At 43.4% G+C, this 18857-nt stretch overlaps 1 protein-coding gene across 1 annotated transcript; it reads right to left on the reverse strand.

Moving 5' to 3' along the window:
- Positions 1 to 2380: 2380 nt before the first annotated feature.
- LOC131760204 (eukaryotic translation initiation factor 4E type 2-like) lies at positions 2381 to 3127 on the reverse strand. Its single transcript, XM_067036849.1, has 2 exons — positions 2987 to 3127; positions 2381 to 2851 (listed from the first exon to the last, which is right to left on the reverse strand). Exons 1-2 carry the CDS (start codon positions 3125 to 3127, stop codon positions 2426 to 2428), a joined length of 567 nt encoding a protein of 188 aa, XP_066892950.1. The 3' UTR covers positions 2381 to 2425.
- Between the last annotated feature and the right edge of the window lie 15730 nt (positions 3128 to 18857).

Below are 18857 nucleotides of genomic sequence, written 5' to 3' on the forward strand. Positions count from 1 at the left end.
AGAGAAAAATTCTTCCCACTTTGGTAACAAGCTGGTGGGACACGAACTTGGTATTACCAGTGCTTATCTTTGTCACCACTTGAGCAGAGCCAACCTGAAAATGAAGCTAACCCAGTGTCATCTTTCTGCTCAGGCTGGTTAATGCCCTTCATGGCTTTCTCCCTCCCCACACAAGAGCCTTCAACTGTCACTGCAACCGGACACTAGCAGAGGAGCCCCTGATAGGGGGCTGACAGTGACCTCTGATATTGCCTTTATTGAAGAGGTCAGTGCTGTCCTTCACCCTACCTTGATTCCCCACACCCTGGTGGAGATTGCATAACCTCTCCTGCTACTTAAAAACCTCTCTCTTGGGCTTCCCTGGTGGTGCAGTTGTTGGGAGTCCACCTGCCGATGCAGGGGACACTGGTTCGTGCCCAGGTCCAGGAAGATCCCACAAGCCGCGGAGCAGCTGGGCCAGTGAGCCATGGCCTCTGAGCCTGCCTGTCCGGATCCTGTGCTCCACAACGGGAGAGGCCGCAGCAGTGAGAGGCCCGCGTACCGCAAAAACAAACAAGCAAACAAACAAACAAAAAACCTCTCTCTTGCTTAGTATATTACAACACTGTCCTTATGCCCTGCCAAGACCTGCTAGCCCCTTCTTCATGTTCCAGGAAGTATATCTGGGCAGTCAGTCTGGAATTCTCTCTGAGCTGATATCAGCCTCTCCATCAGCAGGGTGGCACAGTCTTATGGCCAGAAGGCCTTAGACTCTCCACCTTCCCCTGAGGCCCCAGGGTCCTCATGCAGTAGAACAACGTGCCAGGCTTCTGCCTGGATATCTGTGGCCTCAGCACAGATGCCATCTGAGACTGTCTGCTTCTCACCAACCCCAACCTCCAGGAGAACAAGTTGTGGTGCCTAAATGAGCCTACATGGAGAATATCCCTTCAAACCTGCATTATTATGCATTTGCTGTGTGTGAGAGTCCAGCCATCTCTCAGAGCTGATCAACCAGCCTCATGTCAAACCTTATGATCTTCTGTGATGTTACCCTGATTTTCTCTGATTCATCTGCATCTTACTGAAACTTGTGACTGCTGGTGGCCACTGGGATATTTCTGAGTCACACTCTGCTCAGCCAGAGCATCTAAGATATTAACATACCTGGAAGGACCTCTCCCTGGCCCATTTAAGATCCTCTGGTCTTCTTGGGACACTTAGGAAAATGTCACAGCTGCAAAGTGGTCTACAAGGTCCAAGTCTACATTCCTGATACTTCACCAACGCTTCCTGCTAGGAACAAACCATAAGAATAAAGGCCATCAGGTTTCCCAGTAATGACTTATTTGTGGACATATTACTAAACAGCCAAAGCTGAACCAGAGTTTCGGGAAGGTTTCAACTAAGATTGGTTTGTATTTCGCAAGGTCACTTATAAGCCAATTCTTGGGACTCAAGATGCATTTTCAATGGAAACAGGGTAACAGACTGTGCAAGGGCCTCAGGTCAAGCCATAAGTGCCTACAGTAACTGTGGTGCCAAGAGTGCTATTTCAACTCCTTCCGGTCACTATCAATTATATAACTTCTTAAAAAGTGCATGTCAAGCTCCCATGCAGGGTTCTCAGATGTGCTTCCCAGCCCTCACATCTTGGCAGCCTAAGACAATTACCTCCACTGATCAAACATTCATTCATTCCTACAGATATTTATCTGTTTTGCACCAGGCACAGCTCTTGGTGCTACAGATACAGCAATGAACAAAATGCACCTCCCAGATATTCCAAAATGGGAAAACAGTTTCTGCTATACTGGCCAGCATAATGGAGGAAGGACCACCTAACCATTTCTTCAAAAATGACTAGGGTGCCCCAAAGGTAAATTTCCATTTCTACCCTTGAATGCAGAAATGCAGACTCTCAAAGTACCAGTTTTCTACCTTAACAATGTTTACATCTAGTCTTTTTTTTAAAAAAACAAAATGGCAGATCTAGAAGACAGCATTTATAGCTATTCCGGGACTCTCCAACAAAAAGCTTTTCCTGGATGCACAGACATTCATAATACTGATCATGCTCAGTTGACAGCTCTGGCTTGTACACGTGGTCACAACGCCCTTCGTACAGCAGAGGAGAGCACCACAGGGTGCCCAGGAGGCATCTGGACAGCACACAGCAAAAGGAAAGGCTGAACTCCCCCCACAGAACCCCATTAAAAAAAGAGTTTGTCTATTACAAAGTCATGTTTTCCATTTTTTCCACTTTATAAAGTCAGCGATGCTGGAGGGTGTCTAGCAGAATCCATCCTCCAGGAATGAGTGCAAAAGGGGAGCTCGAGGCTCAGGGACGTCCCCTCAGTGAGCAGGAAGGGCCAGCCAGAGACCTCCCATCCGTTTTGGACAAACACACACATACAGAAAAGGATTATTGCCAGCTTGTGTACTTTCACAATGTGATTTTTGTATTTCGAAAGCTTGAATTGTCCTTGATGCTGTCGGTGTGGGTTTTGTATTCCATAATGGTGTTGGGAGGTAGGTTAAGCACTCGCCGAAGCGTATCCCGGATGCGGGCTGTGGTGGTTTGGTCTCTGGCAGTCTTATTCCATATTGAAATAATGTCCTCCTGAAACCAGACAGAGACCACAGCCCCACAGATCTCCCCAACCATGAACTGTTCCCCCAACATGGCCAGGATGAGAGTCTCCCAGCAACGGGATGCCAAGCCCTTCCACACCCAAATAATCCACTTGCCACCATTTTTATTTGCATCATCCTCCCACATGGGTTTAATTCCTTCTTTGAAGAGATGGAAGTCACTGTGGCCTGTCAGGTCCCCAGGACGTACCATGTGGCTGTAAAACCTCCAGAACTGCTCCACAGAGGCAAAGATGCCAATCTGTTTGATATTCTGTTAGTAGCTCTGTGAGCTGGTGGGACGGCCAGGGGTTCTCCTGGAGTACCAGAAAGTGTAGCTATACTGCAGCGGGTGCTCTGCTGGCCCAGAGACAACAGCCTGTCTCTTGCTGCTGCTTTGAGTCTTGTCTCGTTCCATTTTTTCCTTCTCACCATCTTTCTGCTTCCTGTTTTCTTCATTTTGATCATGGTCCCCACTGTTGGCATCTTTCAATGCATCAAACTTGTTGTTCATCCTCTCACCGCTGCCTCACCTGGATCTAGTCTTTACATCCCTTTTTCACCTTTGGCTGTTGACCCTTAAATAAACTAGATGCAAATCATCAAACTAAGAAATATTCCTTCTTCTTCCATGTGTCAGAGAAGATCGTGGGAGATACACTGAGTCACAGTGAGCTTGACTGGCTTGAGGGCTTCATGTTCCTTGGGAATTATGAAAGGGCAAGGGTAGGGAAGGGGAAGAGCAGGGAGAGATGGCGACGTGCCTCACACCAGTGGAACCACCAGACCAGGGCATTGCCAGCCAGTCCAGATAGTAAGAAGGAAATGGCATTCTTCTTCTTCCCCACTGCTCTGGGAAAACCTTCTGGGTAGAATCACCTGGACTCTAGCTCTCTAACCTTTGCTCACTTCCTTATATAACTGAGCATACCTCTAGAAAACTAACTGCAGAATGGAGTTTACATATTTACCTAACTCTTTACTCCCTCTCACTAATTCACTCAGAGCGCTCAAAGTGTTCCTAAATTTAAAGGAATATTGATAATTTTCAAGTGCTCATTGCTCCTTATAAAGTGGTCCTATGGGTACATCCTCCCACCACATTTAATGGGGTTTTTTTGCAATTGGTTTTTAAAACAAAACCAAAGAAAACAACCTATTTCCTTACAGAGAGAAAAACAAACTCCAAGAATAACAAATCTCCGTGATACTTTGTAACTTCTCCATTTCCTTCTTAATAGGTTTATTTATATGGCTTATGACTTGCATTGACCTTTTTTGTTTTTCTGATTTGCAAAATAACTACAATAAAAACCAGTGACTTCCCAAGGGCATCATTAGATCATGAACTTCCTTAGAACAGAGTGTCTTTAGTTCTATTGAGGAGTGTATGATGAAGGGCAAACAAAAAGTAATAACAAAATAAAATCTACCAGTTATACAGATATTGCTCAAAAACTGACCCAGGCTTTCACGACCAGGGTGTCACATTTTTCTGTTGACCTGACACCAGAAAAAGCAAAGCAATCTGAAGACATGGACAAAATGTTTCTAGAATATGTCTGTTTAAGATTATGGGAGGGGAGGGCTTCCCTGGTGGCGCAGTTGTTGAGAGTCCGCCTGCCGATGCAGGGGACATGGGTTCGTGCCCCTGTCTGGGAGGACCCCACATGCCGCAGAGCGGCTGGGCCCGTGAGCCATGGCCGCTGAGCCTGCGCGTCCCGAGCCTGTGCTCTGCAAAGGGAGAGGCCACAACAGTGAGAGGCCCGCGTACAGAAAAAAAAAAAAAAAAAAAAAAAAAAAAAAAAAAAAAAGATTATGGGAGGGGAAAATTATACTTGTTTTATTTGGCAATAATAATTCGACCTACACGTGTGTAGCGGATTAAAAAAATTCCTTCTCCATAACTTTTATTCCCATAGAGAGTGAATTCTCAAAGGTCACTAGAATGAATTCAGAGACTTGGTGCTGGTAAACAGCAACCCTCTTCCTCCCCAAAGCAAGTGCAGTTGTGTTCCAAACCCCAGCACCAGAAACTTGAGACCATGTGCCAACCCATCACACCAGAGTCCAGTCCATCCTCATTGCTGCAGCTCATGGTGACAAACATTGAGAGGGCAAGTGGAGGTGGCTGGATCTCCTCTGCTTCTTTTTCACCCTTCCATGGGGATAGGATGTGGAGGTGAGAACGTGAACAAGTGTTCTGCTGTCCCCGTTAGGAGTCTGGGCATGGAGAACAGAAGCCCAGCATCTGGCAGGAGATGGCAGCTCAATGGCCTTTATCCCTGGGAGCCCTCCTGCCATGTCTTCAGACATTTCTGGATTGGAGGGCTTACAGTCAGACAATTTGACTCCACGTTCTGCAGCATTCTACCTTATGACTTTGGACAAGCAACTGAGTCTCACTCTTCTCATTCATAAAATTGGGAATAAAATAATTTCACCACTTAGGGCTGAGTACTGAATGAGTTAATAGGAGCAGCATAACTGACACATAGAAGGCAGGCCACAGTGGTAGCTAATATTCCAAGGGATATTACTTGGATTTTACTTATGTGAAACTACAAAGCCTGTACTTCCTTCCCCACCCTAGAGATGATGCTTTTCCATTTAAGCCCAAAAGATCCAGAGACTTTACAGTACTGGTGATGCCCTATACTCAGCATGATGGCCAGTAGGGGAATTCCAGCCTCTGTGTGAAGTGCTGTGCTAGACCCTGAAAACAAGCTTGGTTTGTTTTTTCTGTTCAAGAATGAATGATATCACTGCCCCATTCCTTGAAAACCATATGTAGAAGTCATGGAGAATGCCTTGCAGTGTTTCCCCACACACTTCTAGTGCATTTCCTGCAAGCTGACATGACAACCCCCAGCAAATCAAATGTTAGGCTACACTTTTCCTAAGTATCATCTGCATAAAGACCACTGTGCTCTGATTACAAAGCCACGAAGCGTTGGGGGAAAGAAGGTAATAAAATACCCAGGGCTGAACATGAGTATGGAGCCAGCATGGGCTGGTGGACTGAGCACTGAGCTGGATGTCAAAAAGCCTGGGCTCTGGGTCCATCCCTTCACTAATAACTGTGTGCTCTCAGGCATAATGTCTCTGGGCCTTTGAGCTCAATGCGCGATGCAGGGTGGGCTAAATCATCCCGAAGGTCCCTTCCAGTCTGTGGTTCCAGTGAAGGAGGAGCCCAGAGACATGAAAATATGTGAGATAAATAGCAGACCCACTTCTCACTGCACCCCAAATCCTGAGAAGGCTAGACTAGAGCAAAGGGATCATTGATCGGGTAGGAAGTTTAAGTGCCCACTTTTCCCAATTAGTTTTCAGTCCTTGAACTCTCCACTTTCCTCAGCTTATCAGAGGGAACTACTGATGAGAACATTAGTTCACTGGGACAAAAACCTGAGCTGCTGGTAAGAGTTGGACACCCCGGAAATGTGATAACTTGTAGGAGCCTCAATAAAAAAATGGGCTACTCATTAGTTTATGGTGACGATGGTGGTACAAAACCCTGTATCAGCCTGAGTTAGAAAGAAGGCTTTACCTCCCAGGCGGGAGCAAAATGATCTCATGGAGATCCATGCCTTATGGTTTTTTCACCTGTGAGTAAAACCCTGCCCATGCATCACTTTACAAGAATCAGTGTCAACATAAGCAGACCAGCCTTAAGGGAAACAAAGCAAACTTCTGTGCTGAGGAACAGGCTGATCTGAGGGTGTGCCTCTCCCAGGCCTACTGCCCAGTGGTCCACCCTAAAGGTAAACTGGCCCAAACTGGCTAAGGCCACGTTCCTTCACAAGCCAGCCAGAGGGCAAGCGTGCAACCCACTGGACTTTTCCACAGAGGTCTCAGACATCAGCATCCAGGGGAGGCCAGCCAACCTATCCATTTCAGCCTCTTCTAATTCTGAAATTCTGGGAAACCCCAAGGTTTAGCCCACCCACCTCTCCCAGGCCCTGGGCACCCCATCCTAGATCCCACCTCTGTTGACAGGGATTTGGCAAGAGGTCTTTCCATTTCCAAAAAATGAATCATAAATATAGCAATACAGTGCTCTTTTGGGATCCCTGTTAAGGAAGCAGCTGGAAATGGGGTGCCTTCTCATCCCCCCACTGGCATCAGCTGGCCAGGAGTGTGGTTTCTCAGAATCACACTGGGTAACCACTCTTGAAGACACTCCAAGGTGAGAAAGCATTGTCACCTGGAACAAACAGTAACCACTAAGCCATATACACATCCTAAGAAAACATGCAGAGATGGATTCCAGACTTGCTGGGAGTTCTCACACCTTTGTGGCTTTCATCATCCTGTCCTCTTCACCTAGAACAGTGGTCCCCAACCTTTTTGGCACCAGGGACCAGTTTCGTGGAAGACAATTTTTCCACCAATGGGGTGGGGGAGGATGGTTTAGGGATGATTCGAGTGCATTGATTTATTATAGTCTCTGTGCAGTCAAACCTCTCTGCTAATGATGATCTGTATTTGCAGCCGCTCCCTGGCACTAGCATCACCGCCTCAGCTCCACCTCAGAGCATCAGGCGTTAGATTCCCATAAGGAGCGTGCAACCTAGATCCCTCGCATGCGCAGTTCACAGTAAGGTTTGTGCTCCTATGAGAATCTAATGCTGCTGCTGATTTGACAGGAGGGGGAGCTCAGGTGGTAAGGCAAGCGATGGGGAGTGGCTGTAAATACAGATGAAGCTTCACTCGCTTACCCGCAGGTCACCTCCTGCTGTGCGGCCCGGTTCCTAACAGGCCACCGACTGGTACTGGTCCGTGGCCCGGGGTTTGGCGACCCCTGACCTTGAACATCTTCTTTTGCTTCCTAATTTGCATTTGTCCTTCAAGACTTACTAGAGATCCTTAGGCCTCTCCCTGAGCACCTGGCCTGCTTCCAGGACATACACACGCACACACACACACACACACACACACACACACACACACACACACACACACACACGGTGTCCTCATTAACACATGCCTCAGTGTCTGCACACTGGGTAGCTTCTGAATGGACTCCCAGTGTCTGGCCTGGGGCATGGAAAAGAGAACACAACAGAAGATTTTAGACAAATGATCCATGACCAATGCTGGCCTTCAAAGGGCCTCTACTTCAGGAGTTCCTTGAGATAGTTTCTGATCTGATTTTCCTTCATAACATGGCAACGTCCAAACTTCTGTTTGGGGTATAAATTAAGAATATTATTGAGTCTTGTGAAAGGTAACATCTCCTTCCAATTAATGCATGGGTGGAGAAAGAGAAGAAATTGGCTGTGGTATCGTGGAGCCTCTGGGAGAGTGCTCTTCAGCACATCAGTCTGGAACCTCCATGGGGACAGCAGCATTTCCCAAGCATCAGCATTTTCCCAACTTTTAGAAGGGCAACCGATCCTTGAGAAAGGATATATTACTCCCATTTAATTAATTAGCAATTGAGGCAAAAAGTGGCCAAGTGTCACAACTGTGCAGAATTGCTGTGAGAAAGACTGTTTTTCATTCATTACTTTAGAACCTATTTGGCGAGGGCCTCCACTGTGCCAGGCAATTTGCTAGCACACAGGTGTTGAACAACACAGATTTGGTATCTGTCATCAAGAAATGGAGGGTGGGATGGGACTTCCCTGGTGGTCCAGTGGTTAAGACTTCACTTTCCAATGCAGGGAGTGTGGTTTCAATCCCTGGTTGGGGAGCTAAGATCCCACATGCTTCTGGCCCAAACACCAAAACATAAAACAGAAGCAATATGGTCACAAATTCAATATAGACTTTAAAAATGGTCCACATCAAAAAAGAAAATCTAAAACATAACAAAAAAGAAAGAAATGGAGGGTGGAAGAGAGATAAATTGGGAGATTGGGATTGACATATACACACTACTATACATATAACAGATAACTAATAAGGACCTACTGTATAGCACAGGGAACTCTACTCAACACTCTGTAGTGGCCTACATGGGAAAAGAATCTAAAAAAGAGTGGATATATGTGTACGTATAACTGATTCACTTTGCTATACACCTGAAACTGAAAAAAAACTATACTCCAAAAAAAAAAAAAAGAAAGAAATGGGTGTGGAAGGATTGACATTGAACAAATAAGTATATACATTGAACCCATGAACAACACAGGGGTTAGGGGCGCTGACCCACCATGAAGTCAAAAATCTGTGTATAACTTATAGTCAGCCCTCCATATACATGATTCCTTCTTATCCACCGTTCCACATCCTTGGATTCAACCAACCGCAGATCGTATGGTACTATAGTATTTACTATTGAAGAAGATCCGTGTATAAGTGGACCTGCACAGTTCAAACCATGTAGTTCAAGGGTCAACTGCCTGGTGCATGGCATGCTAAGAGGAAAAGCATAGGACACCAGAGAAGTTATGTAAAGGGGGGGGGCTCTGATTGGCTGGCATTTATTAAGAACTCACTGTGTGTCAGGATTCTGCAATGTTCAGACTTGGCTCATATGACCATAGTCCTCAAGAATCAGCTCAGGGCACAGACTCAAGATTCTCCCACAGGGAAGGTCCTATGGCTTCTCTGCAGCCCCAGTTTCCCTACCTGTCAGAAATAGAAATAATAACACCTTTACTACCTGCTTCACATCTGAATGTGAAAAATCAATGTTCAAGCACTTGTCTTTTTAAAATACAGGGTGAAATTAATACTTGAATAAAATCTTTTACAGAAATGAGCAGTTATTTCCTTGCATTCAGATTTATACTCAACAAACAGACCTCATTTCCTCAACCATCCCAACTCTAATTTTTATACGGTAACTTTTTAAAACTATGGCACTGCTAACAGGTAAAACCACGTGGACATGCTGCATGCTTCCCTCAGGAATGCAGCATAGGAAGGCCACCTTTCCTCCCTTCCCCAAGCCTTCTCTGAGGTCTGAGAGACAGAGCTTCCTGTCTGAGACCAGCTGGGGGAGCCATTGGCCTTGTGTTTATTTGAGCGTTTCTCCTCTCAGGTCCACCTCACGAGGAGAGGAGACAGCGTGAGAACTACACAGAGAATGAGTAGAAACTGGGAATCCTCCAGAGCGAGGGAGAGGCAAAGTGAGGCCTCCACTCCAGCCCCTCTCCACCTCCACCCTGACTGCAGCCCTGCACAATCACCTCCATGTGAGTCAGGGAAGGAGGGAGGAGTTGCCTTTCCTCATGCTCATGTGACTGAAATGAGGTCCTGCTGGACAGGACAGAGTATGGCAGGCCTCTGTGGGCCGCCTCTCAGGAGGCTCAGTACCCCAGGGCCAGGAGCTTTAGGGGGGCAGGAGGGCTGCCCTGGTGGCTGGGACTGTGTGGCAATAAAGTAGAGTTTGGTTCAAGCTCTGCCTCTCTCCCCAGGTCTGACTTTTCTCCAGCACAGCCTCCTTCCTACCTGGGACAGCTGGGAGCTCAGCTCCAGCCTCTGCCCACAAGATGGAGGGAAAAGGAGACCCAGCTAGTGTTCTTGTGGCATTGGTGCAGGAGACCAAAAGGGCTTCCTCTAGAGAAGAAGCTGCATAGGAGAGGCGTCTGTAGAGCAGCAGGTCTGAGAGGCTGGCCTCCTTCCTGATGGGCGGAGAGCATGGCCGGTGTGACTCCCAGGGCCCCATCATACCTGCAGCCCCATTTGATCTGCATGGCCTTTAGGCAGGTAAGGCACCTGAGCTGCCTGTCACCTCACAGGTGGTGATGGACTCAGCCAATTGAGCATGTTTGCTGTTACACTGCTGCCTCCCCATGGCCTGGGGCCTACTGCTACAGAGAAGGGAGAAAATGATTCCCTGAATGCTCCTTACATGGCTGTATGACCTTCCTTCTCCCTTTCCCCTCTAGAGTTTGAGAAACTAGTTCTCAAAAACCCTGAATTGTGAATGACTGACAAGCCCATCTCCCAGCATATTTGTGATTTAAAGGAACAGTGCCTTGATACAAAGGAATAGCTTCCGTAGTAGACCATCAGGCAAGAGATCTATGGAAGAGATGTTTTGAGGGCACATGGTGAAGGACTTTACTCTTTCTCCACCAGGTGGCAAGCTCCTCCTCCCAGGGTAGGTGGGCTACATCTGCTCAACCCTGTGTCTGTGGTACTCAGCAAACTGCCTGGTGCATGGCAGGTTCTCTATAAGGTATCAGATGATGGATGAATGAATGGATGGATGGATGCATGGCCACGCCCAAACCTCCCAGTAAATGAACCACTCACTGACTTATTCAAATTTTACTAAGAACCAACCCTACACCAGGCAATAAGCAAGCACTAGGGATACTGCTGTGGACTAGACAGACATAGCCCTGGCCTCAAAGAGCCTAGAGTCTAACAAAGGAGATTGCCATTAAACAAACAGTGGCCAAATAGTTTATGGTTGACACTATGTGTGCTATTAAGGCCGATGGCAACAACTGTCAGTTCTGAACATTTAGGTGTCCAGCTACTAATCTGTAATCTAATTTTACAATCTGGCCATTAAATTTATAAAATTCTAGTTTTGCTTTTGTTTTTTTTAATTCTAGTTTTTTTAAATCCACTTTAATGTTGTTTAAACACAAACCTATGTTATAATTTTTTTAATTCAAAAGATTTATATTTAAGGTCCACAAAGGAAAGCCAAGGCACATAAATTAAAGCTCTAGGGAATTAGGTTTAAGTTCCAACAAACTAAGACATTTCCACCAACCTATCCAAAGATTAGTATTTTAAAGTTCAAAATAATTGTAAAACAGTTATACTCCAATAAAGATGTTAAAAAAAAGTTCAAAATAACTTCTACAGTGATATTATAATTATATAAAAATTACATGTGTAAAAACACTCAAAAGAAATTAAAAAAAATAATAACAGTAGTTATTTATTAAATAATATGATTATGGGTGATCTTTTTACTCTTTCCATTTTTAAAAAAATATTATTTAATGGATGATTATGTCTGTAATAAAATAAATGTTTTAAAAGTCTGTTAAAATATATCATAGATTATTATCTCATTTTCCTTTTGGAATTATTCATGTTGCTCAGTCTGTAGTGTTTTAGTGGATGTTAGCTATGTCTTTTTTTTTCCCAGCTATGTATTTCTTTTTTTTTTCCAGCTGTGTATTTCTTGAATGAAGGAATAAATGAATGAATTTTGAATCCCATGTCTTTAAGACCAACATATTGAAATTTTTGTCTTAAAGTGTTGAAGTCAGATTTCCCAAACAATGAACAAAGTCCAGACCTTTAGGCTTTCTCAAAAAAGATTCATCCAAAGCTTGTTTTAGTTGTCTTATTCAGTTCTTGGCTATTTTGTTTGTAAATATGGGTTTTGAATATGGTAAATGGATTAAAAACAAATGTTTAAACACATTCTGAAATACAATACTTCTCTAATTCCATTATTTTAAAATGATCTATCTCTAATCAAGAGCAACATCCTGTCATCTTCTCAAGAAATCTCATTTATTATCAATAAATATTTAGATCCCATAAGAACATTTGCTTTTCATTTGCAAATATATCTCCTTTGGAGACCTTCTGTCACCTATTTGGTTGTTATGACTCATAAATTTATTCAATCATAGAATTTTACATTTGAAAGAGTCATTAGTGGTCATTTAGTCCAACATTCCTCCCAAAGCAGGAATTCCTTCTACAACCTTGGTCAGTAGTCTGCTTGAATACCTCCTATGCTAGGAAGCTCACTGCCTCCCATGGAAGCCTAGTTTGTTTTTAAAAGCTGCTTATCTTTAAGTTATATCCATCATAGATGAAAGTTTTCCTCCCCAGCACAGGACTCATCACATCAAAAATGTTCAGTAAATGTTCATTGTGTGAACAAGTAGACATTTGAATTCATTTATTTATTCAGCATATTTACTGGACATCTATCATGTGGTGGGTGTTATTTAAGCACTGGGGGTATGGCAATTGACAAGAAAGACATGGTTCCTGGCCCAGGAAGTGTTTTCATTCTAGGGTTAGTTGGAATGAATATTCTACCCATACATCTTTTTCCTATTTAAATCTTAGACATATGTCTGGGGGAAGATGGGGAGCAGTACTATTAAGACAGGTTGAAGAATATGTAAAGGTTTTTTGAATATTCCTAGAAACTACTTGAGAATCCCAGAGGAAAACTAGCCTGCCTGTCAAGTTTGTACATTAAAGGAATGTAATCTTATTTTATACCTAAGGCTGGTGAAGCAGGATATTTGATATATACAGTATAGACATAAGATGGAGAGGTATAAGCATGTACACTTACATTTTGTTACTTATTGATACATTAATATATGTATGTGTATATATATATATATACCCACACACATAAATGCACATTTATTTTTATTCAGACACTTACACACACTCACATAAAAATGGCAGAATATATACCTAATTTTTAAATATTTATCTCAAGGTAGTGGGATTATAGCTTTATTCTTTTTGTTTTTCTATATTTGACACATTTTCTACAATAAACAAGTATTACTGAAGTAAGCAAAAGAAGTTTTATAAAACAAAATAATGAATGAACAAAACCCAGAAATTCCCACTAACTGGTCATGCTGTTGATTCTGCAGTGCTTTCTTCTTGGTGGTGCTTCCCTCTCCCTCTCCTCTCCTCCTCCCCACCTTCTTGACCAGGTCAATAGAGTCTCAGATCAAGCATCATCTCCACTGAAATCTTTCCTGATGCCTACCCTGTCCCTACCCTGCCCAGCTGCAGGGCCCCACCCCCACGCTCCTTCCTTGCGTGCCCACCAAATTTGGTGCCTACAACTCTGAGTTGCCTTCTCGCCTGATTGTAAGCACCCGTCAGGCCTGGGCTCTGGAATCCAGCCCCAAGCATGGCCCCCAGATGTGTGATAAACACTTGGGCCTCACCTAGGTCATTGCCACAGCTTGCCACCAGTTTCTAGCCTCTGGCTCAGATCACATTGGCCCCTCCTTGACAGCTCCCTATTGTCTATCAAGAAAGTACAGTGCCTTGGGGGCATCCAAATGCATCTATAATATGGTACCAGCTCACCTTTCAAGCCTCATTTTTCTCTTTTGTATCCCCTTCCAGGACCATTTTCCTGCCCTCAACAGGCCGTGCGTCCCCACCCTTGCTCCTTCTTTTAAACTGAAATTTTCTTCTCCCTCTCCATCTAAGGAATTTCTAAAAATTCACCCAAAACTAGGATAACATCAATAGCTACCCTTAGAAGTGTGACGGGCATAAATGATATAATGTGTGTGGAGCTCTTAGCACTGTGCCTTGCAACTGCTAAGCATATAATGAATAATAGCTGTTATTATTATACTAATCATCATCATCGTTGATGTGCATCAGGCATCAACCTAGACCCTAGGAATAAAGAATTTTTTTTAAAAGTTCTTGCACCTGGGCAAGTAAATAATCCAATATGATAAGTGTTATGACAGAGCTAGGTACAAAAAGCTGTGGGGACCAAGTGTTAGGGGAGAGAAGTGGTGGCTTCTCAGAAGAGATGGTGTTTTCACTGAGCCTTAAAGAATAAGTAGGAATTTCACCAGGAGAAAAGGAGAGAGTAAGGTAAGTGGACATGTGGCAGAGGACATGTGAAAAGCAAAGGTATGGAGGAATGAATGAGCAAGGTGAGTTTGGGCAACTGCATGCACGACAGTCGAGGCCTTCCTCTTGTCTAGTGCACTGCAGAGAACCATCTTCTTCTTCCTTCTGCTGCCCGGGAAACACAGCCTGTGGTGCTGGGCTGAGAGGGCGATTCCAAAGGAAGGGATGTACAGAACCCTGGCACTCTTTTTGCCGTCAGCCTGATGTGGGGAGAGGAGGCCTGATCCCCCATGGATAGGGCAGAGCTGCTCAGGTCCTAGCTGAGGGAGATGAGGAACCAGAGGGCTCCGCAGAGACCTGAGCCACCCTTGCAGCGGAGCCCTGGGGAATCCACAATCAGCAGTGCCTGCAAGGGGCCAGTCAGGCAGCTGAAGTGCGGCCAGCAGGCCGCCCAAGCAGCCCTCCCACAACAAGCACTATTTACTTTGGTTGCTGGCCGTCCCCACAATTCACACATACGATTTATCACCAGAAGCTAGTCACACAGACTAAACACTAACAAACTTCTCAAACAACCCTCCAAGGCTAGGGGTGGAGGATGTAAAGGGAGGAACAGCGTCTGGTTCTTGGGAAAGTCTATCATGCCTTATGCAGATAGAGAAATTAAGTTTTCTAGAAAGAGAGAAGTCAGGAAGTCTTTCCCTCCATCTTCATCAACTTTGGTATCTCACCCCCACCACGGAGTAATATAAGAAAGTGTAAACTGTGTTCCTGATCACTGTATTTTCCCCTACCCTCATTTCAGGCAGGAAGCCAAGCTTTGTAATTTCTTGAAAGGGGATTTCGGCAGAGCAGAAAGCAGACATCAATTCTAGAGCAATTGAAGTCTCTATTCTTGTAGAGGTCGAGGCAGGAAGAGTATCTCTGAGGAGCACTAAGGTAGGAAATAGAGATTCCTGGAACTGGAAAGGAGATGACGAGACTTCAGAGAGGAATTGCTAACTGGTTACAGACTCACCAAAGATTCCTGGAGCCCAGGCTTGGCCCTGAGGGGAAAACAGAGAATGGACAAACAGGTGGTAAATAGAGAGGACCTAGAACTGGAGGGGCCTCCGTAATGCCTTAATGCACCAAACCCTGGGACAAAGCTGATTCCTCAAAATAATAGGGTTGTAATTTCCTCCTAGTCATGTGAAATGGGGACTCACATGAGTCTTCTTTGCCAGTAGAAGCATCCCTTCCACCCTCGTCTGAGCATATTAGTCCTGCATTGCCCAAGGAAACTATAATGACCTCCCCTGAGGTAGCTGCCTTGCAAGACACTGTGAAAAAGAAGATATTTATGTTCCATGTTAATGCTCACCAAGGGTAACCTCAGTGGAAGAAGCTTTTAATAATCAAATGGATAGGATGACCTATTTTGTGGATACCAGTCAGACTCCTTCCCCAGCCAATAGGCTCATGAACAAAGTGGCCATGGTGGCAGGGATGGAGGTTAGACATGGGCTGAGGAACAAGGACTTCTATTCACCAAGGGCAACAATCTGACTACAGCCACTGCTGAGTGCCCAGTCTGCCAGCAGCGGAGACCAACGCAGCAGAGACCACCAATAGTGGAGGATTGGGCACTATTCCCCAGGTGATCAGCCAGCTACCTGATGGCAGGTTGATTACATGGGACCCACTCCATTATGGAAGGGATAGCACTTTGTTCTTACTGAAATAGATGCTCTAGAGTGGGATTTGCAGTCCCTGCCCACAGTGCTTCTGCCCAAACTACCACCTGCGGGCTTACAGAATACCTTATCCACCACCATGGTATTCCACACAGCATTGTTTCTAACCAGCAAATGAAATGCAGAAATGGGCCCATGCTCATGGAATTAACCGACCTTACAATGTTCCGCACCATCTTGAAGCTGTTGGCTCAGCCTTTTAAAGACTCAGTCACAGCATCAGCTAGGTGGTGGGTGCAAGGTTTTCCAGAAGGCTGTGTATGCTCTGAATCAGCATCTGATACAAGGTGCTATTACTCCCATATCCAGGACTCAAGGTCCAGCACTGAAAAAGTGGAAATAAGAGTGGCACCATTTACTATTACTCCTTAGTGATCCACCAGCAAAATTGTTGCTTCCTGACACCGCAACCTAATTCTCTCCTGGTCTAGAGGTCTTGGTTCCAAGGTAGAAAATGCGTTTACCAGGAGACACAGCAAGGATTCCACTGAACTGGAAGTTAAGACTGTGACCCAGCCACTTTGGTCTCCTCATAACTCTGAATCAACAGACAAAGAAAGGTAGATAAGGTATTCTATATGTCCACAGATGATGAGGGTGATTAATCCTGATTACCAATGGGAATTTGGACTGCTACTACACAATGGAAGTGAGGAAGAATATTTCTGGAATACAGGAGATTCCTTATGGCATCTCTTAGCAGTACCATGCCCTTGTGATTAAAGTCAATGGAAAACTATAACAACCCAATTCAAGCAGGACTACCCTATAGAAGTTTAAAGGATTATTATGAACAACTTATTCCAACAAAATAGACAATCTAGATGAAATGGACAAACTCCTAACACACACACACACACACACACACACACACACACACACACTATCAAAATTGACTCGAGAAAAAAATACGGAAAATCTGAGTAGACCTACATCAACAAAGAACATTGAATTAATAATTTAAAATTTTCCCACAAAGAAGAACCTAGGTCCTGATGTTGAATTCTATGAAACATTTAATGAAAAAACAATACCAATCCTACACAAATTCTTTCAGAAAACAGAAGATGAGGGAACACTCTCAAACTCATTTTAGTAGCTCAGTATTAGGCTGACAGTAAAGCCAGACAAAGAAGTCACATGAAAAGGAAACTATAAATCAATATCCCTCAGAATATAGATGCAAAACCCTTAACAAAAAATAGCAAACCAAATCCAGCAACATTAAAAAAAATCACCATGACCAAATGGGATTTACCTCAGGAGTACAACGTTGGCCTAATATCCAAAAATCAATAAATGTAACACACCATATCAAAAGAATAAAAGACAAACCCACATGATCATCTTAACAGATGCAGAAAAATATTTGGCAAATTTTAATATTTATTCATGAGATCTTAAAAACTCAACAAACCAGAAATAAAAATGAACTTTCTCCACCTGATAAAGAGCATCTATGAAAAACCTTTGTTAACATCATATTTAATGGTGAAAGACTGAATGTTTTCCCCTTAAGACTGGGAATAAGGCAAGGATGTTTGTTCTGACCATTTCTATTCAACATTGAACTGGACGTTCTAGCCAACACAATAGGCAGCTGAAAAAAATTAAGGGCATACAAATTAAAAGGAAGAAGCAAAATTGTCTTTATGTGCAGATGATATAATCTCATAGACAAGAAAATTTTATAAAATCTCCAAAAAATGTACTAGACCTAATAAGCAAATTTGGTAAAGTAACAGGATAAAAGATCTTGTTCTGCAATAATTGACAAGCTGATTCTAAATTTTATAAAATTTATATGAAAATTCAAAGGACTTAAGACAACAACAAAAAACTGCATAAGAATTATTAGAGAAATGCAAATCAAAACTTCAGTGAGGTACCACCTTACATCAGTCAGAATGGCCATCATCAAAATATTTAATAATAAATGCTGGAGAGGGTGTGGAGAAAAGGGAACCCTCCTGCACTGTTGGTAGGAATGTAAATTGGTGCAGCCACTATGCAGAACAGTATGAAAGTTCCTTAAAAACTAAAAATAGAGTTAACATATGATCCAGCAGTCTCACTCCCAGGCATATATCTGGAAAAGATGAAAACTAATTCGAAAAGATACATGCAGCCCAATGTTCATTGCAGCACTATTTACAATGACCAAGACATGGAAGCAACCTAAGTGTCCATCGACAGATGAATGGATAAAGAAGATGTGGTATATATGCACAATGGAATATTACTCCACCATAAAAAAGAATGAAATAATGCCATTTGCAGCAACATGGATGGACATAGAAATTACCATACTAAGAGCAGTAAGTAAGTCAGACAAAGTCAAATATCATATGATATCACTCATATGTGGAATCTAAAAAAATGATACAAATGAACTTATTCACAAAACAGAAATAGATTCACAGAGAAAACAAACTTATGGTTACCAAAGGGGAAAGAGGGGGGAGGGATAAATTGGGAATTTGGGATTAACAGACACACACTACTATATATAATATAGATAAACAACAAGGACCTACTGTATAGCACAGGGAACTATATTCAATATCTTGTAATAACATATAATGGAAAAGAATATATATATATATATGTTTTCAGTTTTCTGCACACCTGAATCATTGTAAATCAACTATACTTCAACAACAACAAAAAACTGCACAAGAAGAACAACACTGGAGGACTTATACAAAACTTACATAAAGGTATAGTAATCAAGACAGTGTGCTGCTGGGGTAAGGAACAACATATAGTCAGTGGAGCAGAGTAGAGAGTCCAGAAATAAACCTTCATATTTACAGTCAATTGATTTTGACAAAAGTGCCAAGGCAATTCAATAGAGGAAAGGATAGTCTTTTCAAAAAATGGATGGAACAACTGGATATCCATATGTCAAAAAAAAAAAAAAAAGAACTTAGACCTTTGCCTCCCACCATATACACCATACATAGTTCGCACTGGATCACAGGTGTA

The sequence above is a fragment of the Kogia breviceps genome, chromosome 1 (genome assembly GCF_026419965.1).
Source record: "Kogia breviceps isolate mKogBre1 chromosome 1, mKogBre1 haplotype 1, whole genome shotgun sequence".
Taxonomy (NCBI): Eukaryota; Metazoa; Chordata; class Mammalia; order Artiodactyla; family Physeteridae; genus Kogia; species Kogia breviceps.

Excerpts from the sequence above, each read along its gene's own strand:
- LOC131760204 (XM_067036849.1), bottom strand. The coding sequence starts at position 3,127 with ATGAACAACAAGTTTGATGCATTGAAAGATGCCAACAGTGGGGACCAT. Across the intron at positions 2,852-2,986 it reads GCAGCAAGAGACAGGCTGTT|CAGTTCTGGAGGTTTTACAG; the intron begins GTCTCTGGGCCA and ends GCCTCTGTGGAG.